The sequence below is a fragment of the Zingiber officinale genome, chromosome 4A (genome assembly GCF_018446385.1).
Source record: "Zingiber officinale cultivar Zhangliang chromosome 4A, Zo_v1.1, whole genome shotgun sequence".
Lineage (NCBI taxonomy): Eukaryota > Viridiplantae > Streptophyta > Magnoliopsida > Zingiberales > Zingiberaceae > Zingiber > Zingiber officinale.
The window spans coordinates 155,997,316-156,019,664 of record NC_055992.1 but is presented as its reverse complement, the minus strand read 5'-3'; the positions used below and the strand labels follow the sequence as shown (position 1 = coordinate 156,019,664).

The window sequence follows — 22,349 nt, the reverse complement described above, 5'->3', positions numbered from 1 at the left end:
AATTGAAAAATACAATTTAACTAACATAACAGAATCAAATTAAGATAGATTAAATTGTTTTTTTGTATCTATAAAAATATATTAGTCAGATCAAATATATTGAACATCAACATTTTGTAAAAAACTTAGATTTGCTGTTTTCAAAATAATAAATATGCATTGTAAAAGTCAACTTTTATAAATAATTTATAGATTTTTTTAATAATTTATTATTTTAGTGATTTTTCCTTCCTTTTTGATATTTATTATTATTATTTTTTACATTATCAAATAGATAAATTACCTGTGCTTTGTGTGGGCTGTTGTAGTATCTGATTTTTTTTTAATCAACGATAGATTTTCCATATAATGGATTTGACTAATTTCTAATGTAGCTATATACCATAAAATACTATTACTACTAGAAATCTGTACCTTTCTGTATATGTTTGAGCTTCCTTTGTTTAGTTTTGATTTTCCTTTACCAGGCCCGTGAAGTTGCTGCAAATATACAAGGAAAACTAGTAGATTTCCAGCGAAAAAAGAGCAAAGGTCTGCTATATTTCATGCACCCAGAGTTTCTTCTCTTTTTTTGTATGCTGTGATTGATGAATTGCATGTATTGTTTTTATATTGTCGCTTTATTATTCCTTTAATTTGGAGAAACTAATTTAACAAGTTTCAGTAGTATGATGGATTATCTAAATTAACATAATGCACACGTGCATGCCATTTCATGTTTTTTTTTACTTTTGTTATTGCGATTTTGTTAGAACTTCACTGTTTTCATAACCTTGTATTTGTTATCTGACAACTCATTAGGGTCATTTAGTTGCTTAATAGTTATATAAGTTTGGTATTGCATCAGGCATTTATTCAATTTTGAGGGAATCATCTCAGAGTTTCTATATATCAGCAATGACCCACATTTAATAATACCATATAATTTTACTCCTCAATTTATATTAGAGCCAAAGTCTGCTCGAAATAGATTTTATTTAATCTCCTTATTAGAAATCAGCCTTTCATGAAGTTTATGGTCATAAGAAGTTGCTGAAAATATGTTTCTAGGTATTGGTACCAGAAGGTTCCAGACTTTCATATTGGTACCAATCCAGCTCTTGGCCTGGACCAGCGCTCAATGGCAATCTGCTGTATTGATGCAGAATACAGTTTTGGCATGAGCCATTCATTATGGAATTAGTTTAGCAAAATATTGTAACAATTTATTAATGTCTTATAGACTCATTTGTGGTCACTAGATATATGAGTGGACTTTCTTATTTGGCCTGACTATTTTACATGATTTCTTATTCTAATTCCAATCCCTTGGTTGATCCACCGATGATAAAATGGTGAATGACTCATCTTTCTTCTCAAGAACAATCATTAGAGGAAAAGAAAAGCTATTAATCAAAAGGAACAAAAAGATCAATGATAAAGTTGGATAGCATGTGGCTGCTGGCATTCCAGATCAAGGAATATACCTTTTAGTAATATCAGGGAAGCTTAATCAATTAGAACAATGGATTTCACTTGTTGTGATAGATTGTATGCAATTCTGCTTGCAGCTTCACATCCAGAGGTAAACAAGATGGATGACAAGAAAACTATAGTTCTATTTTTTTCTTTTATTAATTGTAAAATCTTCCTTTTCTTCTATCCTAACATCTTTGCAGGCTTCAACTCTATTACTGATTTTGTTTTGACTGTTCACTTATTGTTTTATCTTTGCTGTTGAAGGTTTTCTTTTATCAGAAATTATATGTTTATTCAATCAAGTTCTTTTAAAAGGACAGATGATGGTTATTTCTTTGATTCTTGATTTGAGTTCAGCTAGTCTTCGGAAACTTGATGAGCAACCTGAATGGCTGAAGGGCGGCAAACTCCGTGATTATCAGCTTGAAGGATTGAATTTTCTGGTTAATAGGTTAGGTTTCCAGGACCTCAGTTGATCAATTTCAATTAATGCTTTTAAGAGCATGCCTATTGATGGGCATCTTGCAACAGTTGGAGAAATGATACAAATGTCATTTTAGCTGATGAAATGGGCCTTGGAAAAACCGTTCAGTCGGTTTCTATGCTAGGATTTCTATATGTATGTTGCCTACTAATTTGCCATTGCTTTATGAAGATGAGCCCTCTTTGCTTTTAGGTACTAATAATTGTTGAAAGTGCAGAATGCTCAGGATATCCGTGGGCCTTTTATTGTTGTTGTTCCTCTCTCAACATTATCGAACTGGGCACGAGAGTTCAGAAAATGGCTTCCAGAAATGAATGTTGTTGTGTATGTTGGAAACCGTGCTAGCAGAGAGGTAAATATTCATCTTTCCCGAATACAGGGTTATGACCTTAACTGCTGTTAATTTCTTCTTGAGCTTGTCACATATTTCACTGTTAGTCATCACTACTATTACTTTTGCTCGATCTTGTGAGACACTTGAGAGAGCAATAAAGTGAAACATATTTAACTAGGTTTCAGGCTATTTTATTGGTTCACCTATGTGCCCCTTTTGTCCTTACTGTTTACCCGTGGCATTAGGGTTGATGGAGAAATACAATGAGGGTATAGCCATTGAGATAAATAAGAGTTCATCACATGTAGAATTTGCATCTCCATTTCTTTCCCTGTTTCCCTGTATACAATTTGCAAGCTGGCTTTGCATTTCAGTTAGTTTTTTGTCTGTTCTGAATTGCCCTATGAAAAATTAGTTTTTAGTATTTCATTTTTATCTAGCATCACATGAGAATACTTACCATCCCTTGACTTTTCCGATTTATCTGTATGATTTATTTTTGCCTGTTGAAGCAGATCTGCCAACAACATGAGTTTTTTACAAACAAAACAAGTGGTAGACATATCAAGTTGGATGCACTGCTAACTACTTATGAAGTGATATTAAAGGATAAAGCAGTATTATCTAAAATAAGATGGAATTACCTTATGGTTGATGAGGCTCACAGGTTAAAAAATAGTGAAGCTTCACTATACACAAATCTCTCGGTATTTCTTTTTTTCCTTAATTTTCTTTGTGGTGTCATTCTATGATGCAAGCATGATCCAAATTATTTGCATGTATCTTATCATATTAACTATTGGTACACAGGAATTCAACACCAAAAACAAGCTCCTTATAACTGGCACACCACTGCAGAACAGCGTGGAGGAGTTATGGTGATTACTAGATCTCTTGACAACTCTTTTCATATTCCTTTTGTATTCCCCTTTCTACTTGGGCCATAAATGCCATGCCTAGCTCTTGTTACATTTTTGAGAGACATACATTATTATCTGCTTCAATATGGTAATTCCATTTTCTTATACTTTCTTTTCAATGAAATTAAATACTTTGAGATGAAAAATTTTCTTATTCAAAAAATAAAATATGTTTTGTATAACCCAACAAAAAAGTTTTTTAAGAGATGAAAATTATAATCTTGTAGTTAAAATGATATTAGTAATAGAAAATCTTGACTATGCAAATATATTTATAGAATATAACAAATTAGAATAATACTAAAGATATTAACGGACTATCTTCATAATGCAATATATTAATTATATAAAATAATCATCCTTATCAACAAATAATCATTCTTATCATTAATAATTTAGAATTAAAATATAATAAAAAAGATGGAAACTGTAATTTTTTGTAAAAATATATAAGGGTGAATTGAAAATAAATCATAGGAGAAAATTAAAAATTCTATAACTATGATGGTGATGTGAAATTTTAAAATAAAATTGAAAATAAAAAGACAGATGGAAATTATAATTTTATATTAATATTTGGGCATATGATAAACTTATACAAGCGTGGGAGGTGAAATTTAGATAGTAAAATAAATGTTAAGGTGAAATTATAATAATTTTGGGCGAGTTTGAAAATATAAAAACTTTAAGGAAAATGCCAAATTTAGGGACTAAATTTAGAAGAATAGAGGAGCAAAATGTAATATTCTGTTGTTTTGATATTTATGTGATATTTTTGGGAGCAAATAATAATTTTAAAAAATTAGAGGATCTTATTGTAATTCAATGCTTTATGGATGACTATTAAAACTATAACAATTTAGGGATCAAAATTTTAGAGATGGATATAAAAATTATTGAAATATAAGAATAAAATTACTGTAAAAATAGATATAATTCTTGTATAAACATTACAAAAATTACTGCTTTTCCATTGATATTTTATAAAAACAAAATCTATTTAAAAAACAGATATAACCTAGTTTTTAAAAAATTTGAGAAGTTTGAATTTTTTTAGAAAATATAAAATATATTTTAATGGTTGCAACGACGCCAAATATGTTCCCTATATTAGATTTTGTTTTCTAAAAAATGAAAGTCCATTTTTTTTTTCCAGTTTCTAAGTCATTCATCAATTAGTATCATTAAATGTATTGTACATGTTTCCTTGTGAGGTTATTATTGGCCTACTATTCAGGTACTTCACTGGTATTTCTGGATCTCTTGAATATTTATTAATTTTTGCAACCATTTTGTTCTGATAATAAATAAATGGAAAATCTTTTACTCAAAATCCAAGAGTAATCATCATGCATGTAGAGACTCTTTAAATTGATAAATTGAGACATGGTTGCAACAGTGGCTTAAAAGCACCCTGTTGGTGTTGAGGATGCCAATATGATGTACACGATGTTTTGTTGGTCCATAGATGAATTGCCAACATACAAATTGATGTCATTACTGGTTTATACCATGGTCTTTTTTGTCCATATAATGTATAAGTGACTGGGTTTTGCTTTATGTAGCATACAACATCTTATTGCAATGTTCTGCATCTCTGCACTTTATTTCATTGAATATATGGCACTGATACATACTTTAGAGAAAAACTTCACTTTTCTCTGCAAATTTATGAATATTTTCACTTCACTCCTTAGTTCAAAAATATTCACTTTACCATAGAGTTTGAATTCACAATGTGAGAAATTCTCACTTTGAACCAAGGTTCGAAATCTTGAGCCGTGCTGATGTTTTGGTCTTCAATTGGAATGATATTGTTTTGTATTGTGCTTGATGTTTTGTATGGCGAATTAGAGGTGGAAGGAGGAAGTGACGATGAAAAAGAAAAGACAACTATATAGTCAAGTTTAATGTTTGCTTTCCATCTGGAATGCTATATTTTGACATTATCTTGTATGAAGACAAATTAAAAAAAAAATATTATGTCAATTTTAGCATGATAAGGGGTGTTGAGTCTTGTCATGAGATGATACTCGTCAACATGATTGAATAGACACAAGAGACACTGTCTCTATGTTGAATACGTAATTTACCAAGATGCTACATTTCAATTGTATCGTCCGACATCATACAAAATTTTAAACCATGCTTCTAATATCTCAGAGGTGTTATCTACCATTATAACCAATTGACAAAAAACTATTGATTTTATGCGATCAAGTTCACTGATTTTCTAATTCGGCAATGGTGGATGAGAATGTGAGAATGAATTTATTTTATCAACAATCTTTATTGCTTAGACTTGTTTCATGTTCTCTACTTGTAGATGGCTGACCAGACCTCTTCTCTGAATGTTTCATCAATCTATTGGTCTATTATACATTATCTGTTGTTTATATGTATGTTTTAGACGATTTATGCATTCCCTTTTGATCTTAAGCCTGCCTTTTTGTCTTGGTGTAGGGCTCTTCTGCACTTTCTTGATCCTGAAAAATTTAGTAGCAAAGATGATTTTGTTGAGAAGTACAAGAATCTAAGCTCTTTTAATGAAATTCAGGTGCTTTGAACTGTGTTTGCCAAGTCTCACTTCAACATTGGTTAATGGATATGATGCACATATATGCCTTTTCTTTGTCCACTAAAGTGCGATTCTTTTCTAGCTTGCCAATCTCCATAAAGAATTGAGGCCCCATATTCTTCGAAGAATCATAAAAGATGTGGAGAAGTCTTTACCACCAAAAATTGAGCGAATCCTTAGGGTGGAAATGTCTCCTCTTCAGAAGCAGTAAGATTTCTCACATGTTGCAATTGATCGTCGATAGACTTCATTTCTGATATTCTCTTGTCATTCATTCGTCATTCTAGGTACTATAAATGGATTCTGGAACGTAACTTTCACAATCTGAACAAAGGGGTTAGGGGTAATCAGGTTGGCCTCTTAACCTTTATTTTATTTATACTTGATTGTAGAATTAGTCAGATTTCCTTATTATCTGAGGAAAATATAGTTTTAGATCTGCGTAAGTATATTAACAAAGTAATTCGGAGTTTAGGTTGTCCTTTCATTTTCATATTTTTCTGCCTGGTTAATATTATTATTTGAATTTTGTTCTCTTGAGTCTCTCTGAAATGACAATCCATGCTCCATATTTCTATCATAAACATCTATATCCAAGGACAAATTGCATTATATTTTATGTAGCTAAATGATCCTTACTTTTCATTATCTAATAAGTTTATTTGAGTAGAAATTCCATTTTATTATTTATGATAAAGGGAACCACACAAGCGATGGGTTGTGTTTTTAGCACTTCAATAAAAACAGAGATTGATGAAGATTTGTAGTTTGTTGTTATTTCAAGGTTTGACATCTTAAAGTGGAGTTGTGATGTGAGATCATGGATCTTTTTTGTAAGATAAAAATCCAATCTTTTCAGTTCCTGGATACTTATTGTGGTGACATACTTAAAAGTGGTGATTGCAAAAACTTGCTATGCACTTGCTCATTCATTTAAACCCTAAAGTGCAAGCCAGATGAGTTCTAGTATCTTTTCAGCATCAGAAAGTCTCATTAAGAATGAGTTTTTGTTATCTAGGAGTCATTCACGTTAAAAAGAATTAGAAATTATGGCGTCAACATGAAATAGTACCCATGTTTGAACTGTTGAATCCACTGCTCTATAGTTAAATGAAACAGAAGTATAATTAAATGAAGCAGAAAATTGGAAGTATAAGTGTTTGGTAGTCGGACAACTAGGTGATAACATCTAGTGTGGTGGTGGTTTTGGAACAATAATGCTATTTTTGCATTTTCTCTGTATTTCTATTTCTCTCACATTTTCCTTTATTACACTGTCTTTTCGCTGTTTTAGAACAATAATTTTTGTATCCACATAGAATCTGTTGAATTTATCACTGCTCTCAAATTCTTCATTTCTCACCAACCTTTTATTATAGAATTTGCTTGTCCACTCTCTTGAGAGTCCTCTTTTATCTAAGAGGTTCATTAACATGTAATTTGTGATAATTGTTACTTGTAATTTTTCTCCTCATATATGCTCAATACAACTCTCAGTATGGCAGAAAGAAATAGATGCATAAGGAAACCAAATTAATAGGGCGGATGAGCTTGAGATTCATAATAACAACAAATGGGTGCATACTAGTAGATCCCTTACAAAATTATTCTAAACTTTTTTTAAAAAATTGAAAAAAAGAGTCCCATGCTCATTTTCTTTATTTAGTTACACCTTTGAGCTCTCCAAACAGGGCGAAGGATCCGTCGACTGTTAGTTCAAGACATTCTAGTGGCATGATAAGTGCTTCTTTAAGATAATTTTGAGGGGGCTATTTGGAGTTAAGCTTGTTTAAGGGTACTCTGGTTTCAGTTTTACCAGAAATTGTGGTAGGAGTTTTGACTGTTGCTTGGTTAATGATATATTGAGGGAGCGTTTGGTTCATTCCTAGGAATAGGAATCAGAATGGAAATCATTGTATTGTGGAATGGGAATGAGTATGAGCATGGATATCACTTTTAAAAACAATGTTTGGTTAGTTGCATATTTTCTATCGGAATAAATCAAAATTTTCTTTTTTACCCTTAAAGGAAAATAAGAGAAAAAATTATATATGAGAGAAAGATGAATGTGAGAGAAAAATATGATGAGAGAGAAAGTGTGATGCCAATGAATGAAGAGAGAGAAAGTGTGATGAAAAAAAATGAGAAAAGAGTGTGATAGGAGAGAGCATGATGAGAGAGAAAATATGATGTGAGAGAAAGTATGATGGGTGAGGATGAAGAGAGAGAAAATATAATAAGAAAAAAAGAGGAGAGAGAGTGTGATGAGAGATATTGAGGAGAGAGAAAGAACGGTGAGAGAGAAAGTAAGATGAGAGAGAAAGTGTGATGAGAAAAAAAGAGAACAGCGAGTGTGATGAGAGAGATTGAGGAGAGAAAAAGTATGATGAGAGAGAAAGTGTATTGAGGAAAAAAAGGAGGGAGTGTGACAAGAGAGATTGAGGAGAGAGAAAATGTGATGAGAATGAAAGTGATAAGAAAAAAAGAGAAAAGAGAGTGCGATGGGAGAGATTGAGGAGTGAGAAAGTATGATGAGAGAGAAAGTATGATGAGAAAAAAAGAAAGAAGAGAGTGCGATGGAAGAGATTGAGGAGAGAGAAAGTGTAATGAGAAAAAAAGAGTGTGATAGGAGAGATTAAGGAGAGAGAAAGTGTGTGATAAAAAGTCGAGAGAGAAAATATGATGAGAGAGAATAAGGAGAAAGAAGTGATACGAAAGAAAAAATAAATAAATATATTTTGATATTTGATATTAAGGGAGAAAATTTTAATTTTAGGTCAAGGGTATTTTTGGAATAAGGGAATATTTTAATTGATGAAAATGGGGTAATGGCTCATTGAAGGGGAGGTACATGGGAATGAGCTATTACCCAATTTCAAGGATTCATTCCCTTATTTGTATTCCTATTCCCATAATCCAAACATTAACAATGACAATCAATGATTCCCATTCCCATTCCCCACTCCTATTCCCCTAAACCAAACGCCCCCTGAATGTTTAAGGAAGGGGATTAGTGACCTGTTTTGAGGCTCACTTAAAGTCTTTTTTAGTATCAAGTCATTAGATTTGGGCGGTTCTCAGGAGGCTATGGTTGACCATAATTTTCCATGGAAATGTGAAAATGCATCTAATGTAGACAGATTGAGATCCAACTTAGGCATGGAAAGAGGTCTGTATGTTTGGATCATAAGATCAAAGCATAGGATCATAAGATTCTACATTTTAATTAAATTATTCTAAAAATGATATAATTTATTCATACGTATTAACTTTTGATATTATAGTATTACATTTTTAAAATTATCATTCCAATATAATGAAGTATAAACAAATATACAATCAATCTTTATCTAGCAAATAGCAACTTCTATAAGATAAATGAATGATAGGTATATGATGGATGATAATGATTTAAATTAAAAAAGATTCTTCTAATAAGGGGTAAAAGGAATCTATGTTGTATCTCATTAAAGTTGTTGGAATCGAGATCAATTAACAAGTGCATGATTGAATCGTAGGTTGTAAGATCCTAAATCTATTTAGATTCTATTTGGGATCTGAATTGTTTAGGATAGTTTGGGTCGTAATATCTTAAGTAGTGGATTGCAATCTTGACTCCCATGCAAGCATTCCTCTTTGACTATAAATAGGTTTGGTCCACCCAAATAATGAGGATGAGTTTGTATTTCAGTTCTATCCTTAGCAATTGCATTGGTGGAGATTAATTATGCAACCTTCGTCATTATGTAGATTTTACAAATCTTATTCCCACATTTTACAAATGCATGCAAGATGCTTGTGCTTCTATGTTTAGCATGGTCATTGGGATGAAATAATGCACAACATTAAGTCCTAACTTCTATCTCTGATGGTTCATAATAAGTATTAACTTCATATTTGTCTGATTCATATGGTTCATCTAAGTCAAGTCTAGGTTGATTTGTACCACTATTATGATCTTCCCTTTACATGAGCCATGTAATTATGGTTCAAGATGCATGGTTGGCTTCAGGATGATATTGTTAAAGTGATTATTTATATAGAATTTATAACTTTTCTCAATTCAATAACATCAACAAGTTCTTTAAACATTCATGAATTTCCAATTTAGTTTTCATCATTCTAAGTTCATTCTCCTTGCTGGGATATTTGTTTTCAGAATCCTCAAATGACATCTACATCTTAGTACCCTTTTCTTACTGAGGATAGAAGATTAGATAAGGATGCTTGTAAAGTTGCACGTTGTGAGATTATCATTCGGTCTAGGTGTTGTATTATTCGTAGACAGGTCTGATGGATTTTTGTAAAATTAGGCTATGCTTCTTTTTTTTTAAAATTTTTTTTTTGTAAAAAGTTAAATACAACACCAACAACAACAATTAATTGAAAAAAGATTAAGGAAATCTCAGTGACAGAAAATCAATTTGGGTTCATGCCTGGAAGGTCGACAATAGAAGCTATATATTTTCTTAGACAATTAATTGAAAAATATTGGGAGCAAAAATAAGATCTACACATGACATTCATTGACTTTGAAAAAGCTTATGATAGAGTCAAGAGAAATTATATGGAGAATTTTAGAAAAGAGAGGTGTTAGCGTAACATATATTGAACTAATTAAGGATATGTATGAGGATGTAACGATCAGATTAAAGACTTCAGGCGGAGTAACTGAAGCATTTTCCAATAAAGATAGGGTTACATCAAGAATCAGTTCTAAGTCCCTATCTTTTTACACTAATTATGGACGAACTCACTGCGCACATTCAAGACACAGTATCGTGGTGCATGTTGTTTGCAGATGATATTATTTTGGTAGATGAAACACGTGAAGGAGTAAATGTTAAACTAGAATCTTGGAGGGAAATATTAGAAGGGAAAGATTTTAAGCTTAGTAGATTAAAGATAGAATATATGGAATTTAAGTTTAACAATATTAGAAGTAATGAGACAATTGTTAAGATAGGAGAGGACGAGTTACTCGGAACCGAGAGATTTAAATATTTAGGATCATTTTTGCAAAATAATGGAGAGATTGAAAGAGATGTCTTACATAATACAAGCAGGATGGGTGAAATGGAGGGGAGCGTCGAGTGTTTTATGTGACCGGAAAGTACCTCTTAAACTTAAAGGTAAGTTCTATAAAATCACAGTTAGACCTGCTATGTTATATGGAGTTGAATGTTGGGCTATGACTCGAGCACATGAGCAGAAGATGAGAATTACAGAGATGAGGATGTTAAGGTGGATGTGTGGACATACGAGGATGTACAAAATAAGAAATGAGAGCATTAGAGAAAAAGTCGGAGTTGCATCTATTGAGGAAAAACTCCGAGAAACACGTTTAAGATGGTACAGACATGTACTTAGACGACCAATAAATACTCTAATTAGGCGATGTGAAACTATGATAAACATGTGTATCAAATGAGGAAGAGGAAGATCAAAAAAGATTTGGTTAGCAACAATAAAATAAGATAAAATTTATTTAAATATAGATGATGATATAATAGGAGATAGTGCTTAATGGCGTAAAAGGATTTATACAGCCGATCCCACCTAGTGGGAAAAGACTTGGTTGTTGTTGTTGTATAAGTTGGACCAGAACGTTTATATTGAATAGGTTATGATTATATTGGGATAATGAAAACCAATGTACTATTAAAATTGCTGCCCATTTAATAGATTTCTGTTTCATAATTTCTACAATCTACATTGCACATGAACTCAAACTACTCTTCCACTCGCTCCTATATTTATTCAATTGCATTTTGCAATGGGTTTTCATTTGAAACCCCAAAATCTCTTAAACTAGATTGAAAATTTTTTATTTTATTTTTCAATTGGTCTTGGATTGAATCCCAAACTACTCTTCCCCTCGAATTCATATTTATACAATTTCTTCTTGCAATGGGTTTTGAACTGAATCTCAAACTTCTCGGTAGAGATTTGTGGTGCAGTTGAGAAAGATGATTACAAAGAGTGCAATATTGAATCTGTGACAGGAATGAGGTTGTGCTCTGATATTGCTTGTCACTAGATTGAATCTGATGACAATCTCATGGTAAAGCCATGATAGATAAATTGACTGGCAACCTCACAGGCCTACATATTTTGGTTGGCAATCTCACAAGAGCGAAGAGTGAATTTGTTTTTTAATCGTTTATTGAATCCTGAAAGCAACAGATCATTTAAATAAATTTTACGATAATCAAAATCTTATAAGACTCAGGCAAAATAGACTAAGTTTGCTATGAACCATAAAAATATAATAAAAAAATATGTTTATAGGCTTATGCCATGATTGTGTATTTTATTGGAGTAATTTCTTTTCTGTGTCTTTTATTATGTCATTGACAGCGTTTCAAATTTCTTCTTGGATGTGTATATAAGTGGATCTCCAAGACATCCATAAATTTGTTTGAAATTAATTTGTAACATAAGTTAATCACACAATAGTATTTCACAGTGTAATTTCCGGACTCTATTATCTTGGCCTTTACTTTGCCAATTACTTTTAGGATTTTTGTTAATAGGCAAAATTTTTGAAGTTTAGGACCTATTGTGAGTAAAATCACATAAAACAGAAGTTCAAATCCTCAAAGTTGCTTATTTCTCAGGAAAGAGTGTCTATATTTCTAATATGAATTGAGTAATCTAAAATCTAAATAGATATCGATTGATCATGAGGATATCTTAGTTCTTAATATAGTGAGAGAGTTCTTTATGTGTAAGTTCCTTTGAAGTAGCATACTTACAGCGTTCTATAAATTTAAATTTCATGCAGGTTTCTCTATTAAATATTGTAGTTGAATTGAAGAAATGCTGCAATCACCCTTTCTTATTTGAGAGTGCCGATCATGGGTATGGCGGAGATATGGGAACTAGTGATATTAATAAAGTTGAACGCATTGCCATGAGCAGTGGGAAGCTAGTGATTCTTGACAAATTGCTGGCTAGATTGAAAGAGACAAATCACCGTGTTTTAATATTCTCACAGGTTGGATTGATATTCTTTTTTCTTGACATGCTGCATTAACTAATCTTGTACTACTTGAACTGCTTCTCAAGTCAGAGTTACTTGTAACAACTTCAGCCTTACATCCTCATGCATTTTGCAAATTTCTATTGTGATTTACTCTTTTGTATTATGCCTTTACCATATTACTTGGCCTAGGATACTAGTATCTAACAGGGGTGTGAGTTTGAGTGTCTGATGTAGTTATTTATAAATCTTTTCACACATGACTAATATGGATATCGTCTGCTCGGAATGTGTTAGAACATTGGTGTTGTACTCAAATGTGGAGGGGTTAGATGAAATTACAAGTAGAGTTTAGCATAACTGCTCGACAAGGATTTGAATGTCACTTCTTATAGCCATAATTTTCAGTGAACACATGGGAAATCCTATGCCATCTACTCAAACGTTTTGATTATGGAATCAAAAATTCTTTGTTCTGATCATATCATGGTACTTTGTTTATTACTTGTTTTCTTGATGACAATTTTATTTAGAAGAATGCTCCATTGCTTTTTGACCTACTTTTGCAATATCCAGCTAAATTCACACTGTTTTTTCTGATGCGTAGAAGCAAAATGTTGATGTGTACACATTTTTGAGCATTAAATACGAAGTTATACCTATAACTTCTCAATTTTAGAAGAACCAATTTAATCGTCTAGATCAGTCGGTAGTTAGAGCCTGGTAGTGTAGTTTAAAAGACTGGGAGGAAGAAAATCTGTTGTATTGCTTATTGCTTTAATGGGAAGGAGAGCCTTGGCGCAATGGTAAAGTTATTGCCATGTGACCAAAAGGTCACAGGTTCGAATCCTGGAAACAGTCTCTTGCAAAAAGCAGGGTAAGGCTATGTACAATGGATCCTTCCCCGTGTTCCCGCATGGCGGGAGCTTCGTGCACCGGGCTGTCCCTTTTTTTTTTTAAATTTTTTGAGGAGGGGGCCATCATAGTAAGATATCTGAGTGATTGCTTGCTGTCTAGTGTATCTTTTGCACAAACTCCTTGTTGGTCTGCTGAAACATATATCCTTGTATCTTCTTTCTTTCTTGTTTTTTACAAATTAAAATGGAAATTTTACTTTCAGTAATTACATGGGTGCACCTATCTGTCTGTGCAGATGGTTAAAATGTTGGACATACTGGCAGAGTATTTATCTCTTCGGGGATTCCAATTCCAAAGGCTTGATGGAAGTACAAGGGCTGATCTTCGTCATCAAGCCATGGACCACTTCAATGCTCCTGGAAGTGAGGATTTTTGCTTTCTCTTGTCCACGCGTGCCGGTGGTCTAGGAATCAATCTTGCTACTGCAGACACTGTCATTATATTTGACTCTGACTGGAACCCACAAAATGATTTGCAGGTTTTGTTGAGTGGTTTTTTTTCTCTGTAGTATATATATTAAGTCAGTATGCATGTTTTCCTCATCAATTGACTAGAACATGTTATTTACTGGTTCTGTGTTGTATTAATCTAGTCTGACATTTCCCCCCTTGTCATTTTTGTTTTCATAGGCAATGAGTAGAGCACATAGAATAGGACAACAGGAAGTAGTAAATATTTATCGATTTGTTACCAGTCGAAGTGTTGAAGAGGACATTTTGGAACGTGCCAAAAAGAAAATGGTATTGCATAATTTTCGAAATTATAGTGATGCTTTTCTAGAATGCTAAATGATATATTTATTCATGTAACTTGTAGGTTTTGGATCACCTGGTAATTCAGAAGTTGAATGCTGAGGGTAGGCTTGAGAAGAAAGAAACAAAGAAAGGAAGTTCTATGTTTGATAAGGTACAGTTCAGTTTTTAAGGCACATGCTACATATGCTATTATATCTGCTGGTGACTTTCTTCTCTAATAGTTTTTGGAATCTATTTTGAAACATGCCCTGGTAAATGCAGCATGAACTTTCTGCAATTTTGAGGTTCGGAGCTGAAGAGTTGTTCAAAGACGAGAAAGATGATGAAGAGAGCAAGAAGCAACTTGAAACCATGGATATTGATGAAATTTTAGAGCGAGCTGAAAAGGTTGAATCCAAGGCGGCTGATGGAGAGTCTGGGAATGAGTTACTGAGCGCCTTCAAGGCAAGAAGTCTTTACTGTTATTAATTTTAAACATGATCAATCTGAAGTTGACCTCATTGCTAGGGGGCTGCTAACTTCTATCTTTTATACATGTGCAGGTTGCCAGTTTCTGCAGTGCTGAAGATGATGTAACCTTTTGGAGTCGTTTGATTCAACCAGAGCCTCTAGATAAAAATGATGTAATATCTAATTTCTTCAACAGAAATACATCAATATGTGGCTTTTATATACATATTCTTTTAGTATTTATTGGTCTATGTTTATTTTTCTGTATTCCTCGTTTATATCTCACTGGGGAAACTAGTTAGCAACATGGCTTCTATGTTCTATGCAGGAAGCATTGGCACCTCGAGCTGCTAGGAACACCAAGAGCTATGCTGAACATGAACAACCTAGAAAAAGTGCAAAGAATAGAAAGAGTGGGATTGATACTCGAGAAAGAACACACAAGCGCTCCAACAAAGCTGCAGATATGTTTTCTCATTCCCTACCAATGATTGAAGGGGCAGCAGCTCAAGTAAGGGATTGGTCCTTTGGTAGTTTACCAAAGAAGGATGCTTCCCATTTTGTCCGAGCGGTAAACCTGTCTTCTTTGGTGAATTTTCTTTTTTTATTGGGGCTTACCTTATTGAAAGTCACAATAATGGTCGTTTCTTCATGGATGCTGTAGTATTGATCAATGTCCTTGTGCAATGCTACCTCCTTGATTCTTCTTATTCATGTTTGGCAGGTAAAAAGGTTTGGTAATCCTCGACAAATTGATCTCATTGTTGCTGATGTTGGTGGTACAGTTGAAGCTGCTCATCCAGAGGCTCAGATTGAGCTATTTGATTTACTGATTGATGGTTGTAGAGAAGCAGTAGCTGGAGGAAATATGGATGCTAAGGTTTTGTTTAGTTGCAATTTAATTTTTTGGGTCTTTAATGATGATATAATGATTTTCTATTTCTTGTGAGATTCACAGAGTACTCTCTTAGATTTTTTTGGAGTACCTGTAAAGGCGCATGAATTGTTAAATCGTGTTGAAGAGCTTCAGCTTCTGTCAAAGCGCATTGGACGATATAAAGATCCTGTTTCTCAATTTCGCCTGGTAACTCAGCATAAAAGTCCACAATGGTCCAAAAGCTGTGGTTGGAATTCTGGTGAGTATTACCTCCTTAATAGCTGTCATATACGTTTTTTAGTTCATGATAGATAATGAAACTTGTTTTCTCTTCAATTTAGTTGATGATGCAAGATTGCTCCTAGGGATATACTATCATGGATATGGTAATTGGGAAAAGATAAGGTTAGATCAGAGGCTTTGTCTCACAAAGAAAATTGCTCCAGTTACTCTTGGAGAACGTGAAACATTTTTACCCCGTGCTCCAAACTTAGACAATCGTGCTAGTGCACTTTTGCAGAAGGTAATCTGCTGCCTATTTTGTCTTTTTTTTCCACCCAACATTAATCTTTATTCGTATTTATTGAAGATGATAATGCAGTTTATTTCCTTTTGGCATGCTACTCTGAAGAATTGCTAACTTCTCTTGTAGTCTGTATCTCTACTTGATTCTCTTTTTAAGAACTTGGTCTCTAGGAACGCTGAGTTTGATTTTGGTTTGTCATAGTTGCTTGTTTCATGGTAGTCATCTACAGTTGCATATTGTCTGGTATTTTATTATATTGCTTTGCCATTAAGCTTATGAGTTGTATTCATTCTTTCAAATGTTGCTATACTTTTTGCATGAAAAACAAGATTTCATGTTTTAGTCCTTGGCCAGAATGAAACAATATTGGTGCCATTTCACTTGTGCCGACATGGTGCTAGTTACATCGATGAAGAGGTGGAGAAGAAAGAGGAAGCTTACTTGAATTCATTGTGACCAAAGACGGAGAATTGTAAGGTAAGATCATGAGGAGTCATGTGGAAGGATTGTGAAGAGCGTTTGCTGCCGTCTGAATTGCTAGGTGAATCGCCCACTAACATTGAATTACGAGGAATTGTTTGATGACCTTGCCCACCATTGAATTGTTACAAGGAATCATTTTCTATCACTGATTCACAAGGAAATCACCCAATACCTCCATCATTGTCATCAAATTGTTAGGAATCACATGCCAACCTTCGAATTGCGATGAATTGCTGGACGATCTCACTCACAGTCATCGAATCGTGAAGAGGAATTGTCACTATTGTCAAATCATGATGAGTCACTTGTCAAATCACGAGGAAGAAGATTGTTGCCTATCATTGGCATTGTGCTGGGGCCATTTCATGTCGTGATGCTAGAGCAGAATTATAAATTTTGGCTGTGCCAGACACCACATGTGATTTTAACCTATGAAATTCTATACATTGCGTGTGAAGAACAACCTTTAATGTGCCAATTATGCAGTTAACTGCATGAATTTATTGCTTCATTTTAGCACTTTAATACTTTGACCTTTATACTTTGCCAATGCAATATTTTCCATATTAGTTTAATGATGAACTCAAAAATAATCTTGATTTTTTGTTTTCAGTACACACTTCTGTTGACTTGTAAGTTGAAATTATCGAGTATTTTGAGTCGTTGGATTATGCCTGTCTCCCATTCTTTTACAGCATTTTTCTTGAGTTTTGTTTTGCAGCCAAATTATCAAACAGATAATTGATGTTATTTTATCTTAAAATTTTCTTTTCTAGGAATTTGCTACAGTTAATGCTAAGTCAAAAGTTAAAGGTTCTCGCAAAATTGCAAGTGGGCCTAGTGCTCGAATAAAAGATGTTAATGCAAAAGCTAGCCTGTCTAAGACAAATACTAGAGAAAAAGTCCAAGTTCAAAAGCACCACAAAGTCGAACCTCAGGCTAAGGAGGAAGGTGAAATATCAGATTCTGAGCAGGAAAGGTACCAACAGCTAAAGGAGGAAAAATGGATGGAATGGTGTGCTGATGTCATGGAGGAGGAGGAGCAAACTTTAAAACGTCTACAGAGGTTACAGACGACCAGTATAGATCTTCCCAAGGAGAAGGTTGGCCCTACTAATCTATTTTATTGTTTATTCCAAATTGTTAAGGTGGCTTTCGGTTTTACAATCATTGGAAACATTATTTCTTCAGGTTCTCTTGAGAATTAGAAAATATCTCCAATTAATTGGAAGGAAGATTGACAAGATTGTTCAGCAACATGAAGTAACATACAAGCAGGCCCGTAAGTATGCAATACTTCATTTAATTGAACAAAGCATGCTAATGCTATGATTGCATATATCTTGTCACTCTACCTGTCAGTAGCATTATTTGCTTGTTTTAATTTAAAGAATAGAGGTTTATGAGAAAAGTTACTAGCCTAATAGTTTTTTTTTTTGTTCAATTTAACATGCAAGACAACAGAATTTTGTCATTTTTTAAATAAAAAATATAGGTTGTTTTTGTTTTTGGATATTATTTTATGATGCTATCTTAGAGAGTGCTCAATGAGCTTCTGTTTGGTGGATTTGACTCGAGCTATTTTAGGATTTCATGACTTCAGTGAGCTTGACTCAGTAAGCTCAACTGAGCAGTGTCTTTTGTGTATCTCATGGTTGGTGGTGCAGAGTAGCTCAACCAAGCCATCTCCTTATCCTGTCCAGATGAAACCATGTCACTCTCCATTTTCTCGTGTTCATGGCTCCTAGCTTGATTCTGCCTTGTTCTCCCAAGCTAATGTCTGTTCTTTCCAATTTACTGCAGCCTCTCCAATTGGATATATTGCAGCACACTATAGGTTTCATCTCCACCTAAGTCTTTGTTTGTCATGTTCTTTGTTGAGTGTGTTTGCGTTAACAATTTGATTCTATCCAAACCTCTGCAAGAAAATTGAGATACAAACCAATTGTGATAGTCTTCCTCGTTTCACCTGCCAGATTCTCCAGTAAGCACAATTGGTTATTGACCTAGTGTTGTCCAGTTTTTTTCATCAATTGCCATGAACTTGATGAAACCCTTGTAAACTACAAAATCGACCATTGTCTAAATCTTAGATTGACCCGGTTAAAGAATCTAAAATATGCCATTTTTCGATCAACTAGATTGATGGAATTAAAATAAGTAAAAAAGTTCAAGAAATCATATATGTGACAATAAAGGATGTTCAGAAACACTAGGCGGAAGCATATTACGGTCATCATTATCATATTAGAAGTTACTAAACATTAATATATTATTAGCAATATCAGGATTGAGTTATTGAGAATATTTGTTATGAATATAGGATGTTTTAAGTAAAATATATTGTTAACTTAATTATATTAATTGATAATACATAATGGTATAACTGATAGATTAAAATCCTTGGTTGGATTTGAGTTACTTATGGTTTGATTGGGTTTAATTTAATATAGGGTTTAATTTGGATTTTAATCAGTCCTTCACCTAAAGAGGAAGTGTATGGGAATATTTTGAGTTATTGTGAATCGCCTCCTTCCCCAATGTGTGTGAGGAGTTATATCCCGTGAGTGCGTCTTCTCTGATGGAATGGACATAAGGTGCAACTTCAGATGGCTGTGGCAGCAGTAGTAACAATTACATTTAGCACTAGTATGCAGTGCAAGGATGATCCAAGGGCAATGACCATGAACCATAAAGAGCAACAATTGTCTGTGATTGGACTTGCTAGTCTTGGACAGTTGTGGGCATGGGCATGCCGCTATGGATTGACATGATGTGTGTTTTGATAGTCATGAGCGGTAGCTCACCAAACTGTTTTTGGCTGATTTGTGATCGATTTCTAATCATTCTCGTGTGATTTTGGTTTTCTCAAAATTCTGAAGGGTTACCACCTATCAGGTTGTCTGATTCTCATAGACCAATTTCTGCATCAGTGTCATTGATGTTTAACCGTAAACTAATCTAGTAATTGTAGTTTGTTTGTCATTTTGTTTTACTGTCTTTATTTAGTTCTACTTGCCATTTTTTCGTTTTTCATTCCATGTTTTTAAATTTTTTTCATAAATGGATGTATGACAAACAAACCTTTCCCATTTCATATTACCTACAGGAATGACAATGAGATTATGGAATTACGTGTCCAACTTTTCCAATTTGACTGGAGAGAGGTTGAATGAGATCTATTCGAAGTTAAAAGAGGAGCCAAATGATGGTGTTGGACCATCCTACCTTAACAGTAGTTATGCAGCTGTCAACAGTAATCAGTTCCCTCTTAATAACGATCAACATAGAAGGAAGAAATCATCCCAATTCCAATCCCAACATTCAGAAGCCTTTCACCAGAATCAAACTGCTGGAAAGTCAGAAGCATGGAAACGCCGAAAAAGACCTGAAATGGATAATCAGTTTCTACTTCAGCCCCCGTCGCATCCATCCATGATAAGCAATGGTATCCGGCTAGGTGAGCCAATGAGTTCTGCAGGAATTCTAGGTAAAGGACCATCAGAAATGAGGAGATATCCAAATGATAGATCTACTAGGGCACATCCTGGCCGTTTCCCTCCAGGTCAAGGTCACATGTCATAGCTCGATTCCTTTTATGGAGGTCCTAAAGTGCTAGCATCAGGTGGAACACCATGTTGCTATTTACTAGCATATTTTTTTTCCTCGAGGGAATAAAAGGTTGCCCATTCCATTGGAGATTGGAGATGTTGCGAAGTATCTGGTAGTGACCTAAAGGGGCTGCTCGGTGTGCCTGATTCATGACCGCATCTTATCGTCGAGTATAAATCTTTCATTCTGTGGTTTCAGAGCTATCGCAAAGGCCAAGAAGCTTCTGCAAGAATTTTGATGCATTTTGGTAATTCGTAAATAGGTAGTTTTTTCTTCTTTTTCTTTTGGTCAAGGAAAGGTGCTGAGGGAAGTTCTCAAATCAACAAACGGGTCTATACATGTACTAACATCTTTTTCATTGAAATGTACTGGATGTTTCCAATTATTTAACATTTAGTCGATACATATGGCGATTGCCAGAGTTATGTCAATGGTCCTGTCTTTGTTATGGGTTTCGAGAATCACTTTCATGGTCAGTTTATGCCGATCTATTGTTACTGATCTCACACTTCAAAGGCAGAAAGGTTTTGACTTATTTACCATTTATTTTGGTATTTCAGTTATTTCCTGGTATCTTATTTTTTTGGTTTATACATTTCGTACGTCACCGTACTTGTATTCATATATCAATCAATGTTCCTTTTGAAGAAAGGTTAGTCTGAAGATATCTTGATCAAGTTGATCTAAAGTCATTAGGTAACTTTTAAAAAAATACTTCTTATAAATGTCTTTTAATTTCACCTCTAATTCGTTGTTGAAACAACTCACATTTACGGTTCTCATTCTCTTTATCTTAAATCTTACATTCTCAATCCTAATTCACTTTATCATTCTCATGTTTTTTCCAATATATATATTTTTTAATTTTTCAAATGAACTAACCTCTCTTCGCTAGATAATATACATTATCTATTTATTGTATTAGACACAACAAACTTAACATACGTGCTCGTCATCTATTTATTGTATTAGACACAATGTGACAACACCATATTTTAACCATCGCTAGACACAATGAACTTAACGTAAGTGCCTTGAACTTGTTAACCTAAATAAAAATTCCTTTGAGCTCTAACCTTTTTTGTTTTTCTGGATATCTTTCTCAATAACTTCTATTGTTCTAGGGTGATTCTTCAAGAATGACCTGGCTTCCTAGCTGTAATAGTGTATCATTGTTGCCCCCAAGATATAACGCCATGTGATAGAATTGCCATAATAAGCAAGGTTTGAATCTTGGTAAAAGTCATATCACCAAACCCTTCCACATGGGGGTTCATTTTAGTTTCTTGATTTATCTCTTTACAAATAACTATGGAGCCAACCGTATAATCAACGTATTACCTTTTGTCGTAACAACTGTACCATTGTTTCTTCTTCAATTTAGCATTTGAAGGCATGGTATAAAATAGCTTTTGGATATTTGATTCCTTTATAATATATCAATCTTTTCACTGATTCCCTGTAATGATATTATTACCAGAATAAATTGGTAATAATTTTATTTGAACAATTGATTATAATTTCGTTATACGTAGAAGAATTGGATGAAGTAGCTCTCAATTTAGAGAGATTTATATACGACAATAAATTATAAATTAATGGTATATGTTTAAATTTGGGTTTAAATCAAAAGATGTCCTTGAGAATGTCCTATCATATTTTTCATCAAAAAAAAAAATCCTTATTTTAGCCTTATTGTAATCACTACAATTATTACCATCTTATATTTAATTAAGAATCTATACCATTTAATAATATATTTTGATAAAATCCTAAAATTAAATTGCGCTAATGTTTTTTTTCTTTTCACACTGGAAATAATTTTAATTCTTATTAGTAATTTTTTTTTATTATTTTTATATAAAAAATATATACTGTCATGATTCTTTTTAGTTCCACATCTTAGGATTGATAATACTGTGAGTAAAGAATCTTCTATAAATATCTTGGGTTGACGATATTAAAAAGC

The 22,349-nt window shown here is 33.4% G+C and overlaps 1 protein-coding gene across 5 annotated transcripts in view; it reads left to right on the top strand.

Moving 5' to 3' along the window:
- LOC121971808 (protein CHROMATIN REMODELING 5-like) overlaps window positions 1–20,811 on the top strand; it is a 32,966-nt gene extending 12,155 nt beyond the window's left edge. For all 5 annotated transcript variants that reach the window (XM_042523255.1, XM_042523257.1, XM_042523256.1 and 2 more), the window contains exons 10-31: window positions 468–531; window positions 1,816–1,909; window positions 1,990–2,077; window positions 2,160–2,294; window positions 2,792–2,983; window positions 3,087–3,154; window positions 5,660–5,753; window positions 5,857–5,981; window positions 6,062–6,125; window positions 12,562–12,774; window positions 13,913–14,155; window positions 14,307–14,417; window positions 14,494–14,583; window positions 14,694–14,876; window positions 14,975–15,055; window positions 15,211–15,453; window positions 15,607–15,762; window positions 15,841–16,018; window positions 16,101–16,282; window positions 17,545–17,871; window positions 17,960–18,050; window positions 19,878–20,811. In XM_042523255.1, the coding sequence (XP_042379189.1) occupies window positions 468–531; window positions 1,816–1,909; window positions 1,990–2,077; window positions 2,160–2,294; window positions 2,792–2,983; window positions 3,087–3,154; window positions 5,660–5,753; window positions 5,857–5,981; window positions 6,062–6,125; window positions 12,562–12,774; window positions 13,913–14,155; window positions 14,307–14,417; window positions 14,494–14,583; window positions 14,694–14,876; window positions 14,975–15,055; window positions 15,211–15,453; window positions 15,607–15,762; window positions 15,841–16,018; window positions 16,101–16,282; window positions 17,545–17,871; window positions 17,960–18,050; window positions 19,878–20,353 (3,498 nt within the window). In that variant the 3' untranslated portion in view covers window positions 20,354–20,811. The remainder of the gene's footprint in view (window positions 1–467; window positions 532–1,815; window positions 1,910–1,989; window positions 2,078–2,159; window positions 2,295–2,791; window positions 2,984–3,086; window positions 3,155–5,659; window positions 5,754–5,856; window positions 5,982–6,061; window positions 6,126–12,561; window positions 12,775–13,912; window positions 14,156–14,306; window positions 14,418–14,493; window positions 14,584–14,693; window positions 14,877–14,974; window positions 15,056–15,210; window positions 15,454–15,606; window positions 15,763–15,840; window positions 16,019–16,100; window positions 16,283–17,544; window positions 17,872–17,959; window positions 18,051–19,877) is intronic.
- The last annotated feature ends 1,538 nt before the right edge of the window (window positions 20,812–22,349 follow it).